We start from the raw sequence: 5,586 nt of genomic DNA on the forward strand, positions 1-5,586 counted from the left end.
TAGGACTGTGAGTGCTTTGGCAACCAAAGAACTGTTTAAGGCTTAGGTCAGAAAGATCTAATACACTCTCATGGCGCTTTGGTATAGAAAGGTCAGGTCAAACCTTCAAGACAGTAATGACAAAAAAAACCTCACCCTCTCAACTCATCTTTTTGACTTTTTCCTTAAGCTGGGGTTTCTCTAAAATCCCTAGCATCACTTTGTACCCATCAATCATTGCATTTACTGATTTGACAGTCACAGTGTTGTCCCCAACTCCCGCTGGCGTGGCCTTCTAACAGCTTTTTCTTTGTTCTCTGGATCTTTCTCAACTGGGACCTTTTTAAAAGCTTAATGACCATGTAATATGATGGCTACCACAATAAAGTTCTCTGGTTTATACCTTTTCAGTAACGTTGCTTAGAAAATCACGCAAGATCATCTCTTTTTATAATCACAGAAGGTAAATTTTTAAATCTTTTAGTTCGTTTTTCACCTAACAAAAAATGACCTAAAAAAGCTATCTTTTTAGTTAAAAAAACAAATCTAGTGAACGGCAGCGCAGATTGTATCAGCATTAAAAGAGAGAGAATAAGACTTCCAAATAAAAATAAACAATTTAATTAGTTTGTTTAGCAAATATATATAACATGGACGAAAGAAATTACAAGATTACTCTTATTATTATTCTATTTGGTGGATTGTTTTTGCATGAAATCCCTCACCTCGTTGATCATTAAAGAGGACTCCAGCACTTCCGGAAAAGTATAAAAAGAGTGAAAGGCATTCGGATACTCAATCAAATACGCTTCTTTCCCGCACTTCTTCAACCCCTCGTAGTATCTCTTTTGCCGATCTTTTAAAGGATCAATTCCCCCAACAATCACAATCGTTGCCGGAAACTTCCGCCCTGAAATATCAACAGAATTCGGCCCGAAAACGTTAGCCGCCGGATGGTCTCTGTCAGACCCTTCCGGCAAGAACGCCTTCACAAAACAATCCAAAAGTCTGGGGTCAAGAAATGGTGCTCTAACAAGCATGATTTCAGATTCAGTCTTTTCTTGTCCGAAAAAACCTGGCTGTATTGCTATCACTCCATTGATCTTCAAATTCGTAAACTCTTTGTCACAAGCCTTGACTGCTACGTGATGAGCTATGTTGCCTCCTGCGCTGTCGCCGCCGATGAAACAGTTCATCAGATTGGCGTTTCTCGGAATGCCTTCAAAACTAGGGTTACATTCGATGAATGTAAGCACTTCGAAGCCATCTTCGTATTGACATGGATACTTGAACTCAGGCGAGAGCCGGTAGTTTACTGAGATCACAACAGCACTTAGTTCTTTAACTAATCTCCTGCAGAGGGTATCATAAGGCAGTGAATCAGCACTCATCAACGCAAATCCGCCGCCATGAAAGAATATGATAACTGGCAAGCCGGAGGCATCGGTTGGGGCGGGGACGGGGACGGGGGCGAAGAGGCGGAACCAGAGGTTGCGAGAGGCGTCAACGATAATATCATAGGTTTTGACGCCGTTAAGGGGTTTAACGGATGGAGGAACTTTGAAATCGAGGAAGTTCACTAGACGGCGGTTGACGGTGCCGTCGGAGCGGCAACAGAATTTCATGACTAAGTTGGTAACGAAAACGGTAAGCTTCATTTTCCATGTCTTCGCAAAGTCTGCGCATGTTGATGGTTTATTATTAGACATTCTTTTCTTCACACTCTCTAGTTCTAGCTGTATGACACTAAACTTACTAATCTTCGTAATTAAATTGGGTTGTGATTCATGGGTGTCTCATTCAGTTACTAAACGAATAGTGTTAAATTTTTTGTTTTGAAAATAAGAGATGTAGATTTGAACTCCGCCACATACGTAGAGAAGAGATTAATTTGTTATTATTTTAAATAGTATGAGAAAATAATGAAGAAATTGGACTCTTGTTAGGTTAAATAATAATAATAAAGATAAATTATTGTTGTTATTATTATTATTATTATTATTATTATTATTATTATTAAGAAAAGTGGTTATAAAGTGTGGTATTAGGTAAAATTTATGATATAGAATTGACAGAATTATTAAAGAATCAAATAAAATGTTAGTGAATAGTTTTATTGTTAAAAAGTATTTAAAAATTTAATTTTTTAATATTAATTCCACAATTATTGGAAAAGTGGAACCCATATGTCGCTAAATTTTTTTTTAACGTTAATCCCACAATTATTGGCAGAGTGGAACCATATGTAGCTTATTTTTAATTTTTGACGCCAAAAAAAGTTACTTTTTTTAAATCTACTTTTTCGTAGTTCTTTATGTTCTGAATTAATATGACATAATATTACAAGAAGTTCCTGTGAACGCAATAAATCATATTTTTTATTTTAATCATATTTTACACTTCTAAATTTTAGCATATTTTATATGCATTACAGAGTTAATTGACTTTAATTAATTGAAGTCGCCGAATAGATTAAAAGAGCAACAATTATATATGGCACGCCCAAGGGGTGTTATTTAACATTTTAACTTCTTTTGTTGTACCACTTAGCATTTTTTTTCCTAAAAGTAAGAAAAGTAAGCAAAGTTGAAATTAAATTTTTATCTCTTTTCTTTCTAAAAATTCAGTCAAATAAAAATAATTATTTAAAAACCATTCATCAAAACTGGCCCTGTAGCCAATTTGCGGTCCTCACGAGTTTGATATAAAATCACAATGCATGTCACAAAACACCATATTATGACAAAGCCTAATTAACATCAACTAATAATCATACTCTTTTGCAAGCAACTTATGCATGAAATTTAAGAAAGAATAATTCTCAAATAGAAAAAAAAAGTCGAATTAACGACAAAGAGAATAATTTGAAATATTATTGATAAAAAAGATTGAAGGTGTTTCAATAAACTGTGAATAACAAGTGTATATATATTAGTATCCTAATCCTTCTCAAATAAGACAAATAACCTAAAATTCTAATTAGTTTAGAAATTATAAATATAACTTAAATAAATTTAGTAAAACAGATAAATTCTAATAAAAATTAAAAACAAAAGATAATCTGGAGGATAAAACTCGTAGTGAAGGAGTTATTGATCTTGTAATGTGAATGTGTGGCACTTTGCATCAACTTTTATTGAAAATCAAAAGTATCAAAACTTTAATTTCTTCTTACTTTTTAGTATGGCTCTTCTAAAAGATGCAGACTTGTAAGAAAAAACTATTAGAAGTTCTCTTTGAACTTTCTTCTTGCTTTGCTAAATATGCTTTTCATTCAATTTCTTCATTTGAGCTAAGTGTTCTTCAAGTAAAACTTTCTTATCTTCAATACAAATAGGCATGACCATATCAATTATCTCAAGGTATTCAAGAACAATTTGCTTAGCTTCACAAGTAATTGGTAAAACCATATCAACTTTATCATCTTTAAGAACAATTAGTGTCTCGTCACCTTCAGCTTCTTGCAGAATTTCAACCACATCGTTAGATATAAAACTCAAATCAAGAATGGATTGTACCTCTTCATTTAAAACTTTAGTCTTATTTTAAATATTTTAAAAAGAACTTTTATAACATTCTTTTCTTCCAATGATGAGACTGGTATGACTTGTTCTTCCATATTTACATCTTCAACTTCAAAATCTTTGATAAACTCTTTGTCACTAACGAGTGTAATGGTTGAATCTTGATTTATCAACACATCTTTAGTAACTTCACTTTCAAGCACAACATTTCTTTCTATATTCAAATTATCAACCTTAAGAGTGAAAGAAATTTGTTTGTCGGCAATTGAATCCTTTGATGATGAGATTTGAACTATAGAATCTTGCTTCGATGAAGAACTATCAAGCTTAGGTTTTGGTAGAACATGCTTGACTCTTGATCTTCTCTTCTTTGATTGTTACGATGCTCTTGCATTCATTCAAATCTCTTCAAAGGCTTGCTTTCTCTCTCTCTTGACTTGAAATTTAACTTCCAAAACAATTTTAATGACATCCCAATATTCATGAATAGCAACAATTAGTAACAAAACTCATTCCTTAATATCAGCACATAATCCTTTCACAAATCTTGAAATTGTATATTCATCATGTTTAGAAATATTCACATGAGAACGATAATTTCGTAGTTGAGATTCATAGAATCAAATATAGTTCCTACTATTATTGACATTTATCAAATTTACGGCAGATTGTTTGAAAATATTCAAGAAGAATGAAATAAGATTTTATCTTCCTTTTCATGCTATGCCAAGTTGGAATCTTGTCTCTTCTATATTGAATTTGTGTTGCTTGTAAGTTTGTCCACCACTGTGATGCATGTCCCATTAATTTAAAGGACATGTACTTGGCATGTTTCTCCTTTCGAATATCTTCAAGAGTATCTTCAATTTTGAAGATCTAATAAAAAATATCCTCAAGATTAATAAATTTTTCATAATAGAAAATATCATCATCATCTCCTCTATATCTCATTGAACTATTTTTTTAATTCTCCTTTTTTGGGGTTTTTTATAAGAACATAGAAAATAAAAGGGCAACAACGTAATTAAAATAAAGTATTAGGTGAAATTGTAAATAAGTAAAAGATGTGGTTACCAGTGATGGTGATCGAGAAATTGGACAAGACAGTATGGATCTGGAAGATTTGAGGTTGGTGAGTATGATGGTGGTGGTGATTTGACTTGGATCATGATGGTTTGATCAAAAAATTAAAATGAATTAGCGGTTGGGGGTTTGTTTTTATTCCAACTGTTAAGACTATTAAGCCTTTAATCTCAGCAAGACTCACGAATCTTGATGAGTAGAAATACCAAGAACACAATCGAATCAAAGATTCCAGAACAAAGAAACAATATTAGAACAAAAACAGAGACACATACTAGCAACCTTAGAAGGAAAATTTACTCTTTATTATTGATCAAGAACTAATCCAAACACAAGTGATTTTACAGAAGATTATGCACATATCACAAAGGAATAGATTCTATGCATAATGATGAACAAATGAAGACAAAAAAGACTCTATAATAGGCACCACCTATCAGCTCTGTTATATACTGATATACTGAACTCGTTATAACAGATTATAATGAATTCATGCCACGTCAGCAGATAATATCTAATAGACCCCATCAACTGGAGTCAATCTGCACAACAGCTCTCAACTTTTTCATATTCTTCATTTCAGTCCACATACACATGTCTTCACATTCTCCCCCTTGCATTTGATTCAATTGATCCCTTCAATAACACAGCACCTAAAAACCTTCATTCAACTACAATTCACGCATGAATTTGGTTAGGTTTGGGCAAGATGCCCATCAGATTCACACATAATTCAAATTTTGCAGTGGGAAGTGCTTTTGTAAAAGCATCAGCTGGATTCACACTTGTATAGATCTTGGACACAATTACATTTCCCTTTCCAACCTCATCTCTGATAAACTAGAGTTTCACATCAATGTGCTTGGTTCTTTCATGATACATCTGGTTCTTTACCATGTGTATGGCACTTTGGTTATCATAGAAAACCTGAACAGTTTTCTGATTTAACCATAACTTATTAAGCAAGCCTCTTAGCCATATGGCCTCCTTTACTGCCTCT

The 5,586-nt window shown here is 33.1% G+C and overlaps 1 protein-coding gene across 1 annotated transcript; it reads right to left on the reverse strand.

Moving 5' to 3' along the window:
- Nucleotides 1-575: 575 nt before the first annotated feature.
- On the reverse strand, nt 576-1,691 carry LOC102610588 (probable carboxylesterase 18). Its single transcript, XM_006478301.3, has one exon. It carries the CDS (start codon nt 1,686-1,688, stop codon nt 669-671), a length of 1,020 nt encoding a protein of 339 aa, XP_006478364.3. The 5' UTR covers nt 1,689-1,691; the 3' UTR covers nt 576-668.
- Nucleotides 1,692-5,586: the final 3,895 nt, after the last annotated feature.

The sequence above is a fragment of the Citrus sinensis genome, chromosome 3 (assembly GCF_022201045.2).
Source record: "Citrus sinensis cultivar Valencia sweet orange chromosome 3, DVS_A1.0, whole genome shotgun sequence".
In the NCBI taxonomy this organism is placed as follows: Eukaryota; Viridiplantae; Streptophyta; class Magnoliopsida; order Sapindales; family Rutaceae; genus Citrus; species Citrus sinensis.

What these genes read in the sequence shown, in the direction of transcription:
- LOC102610588 (XM_006478301.3), bottom strand. Translation starts at nt 1,688, where the DNA reads ATGTCTAATAATAAACCATCAACATGCGCAGACTTTGCGAAGACATGG.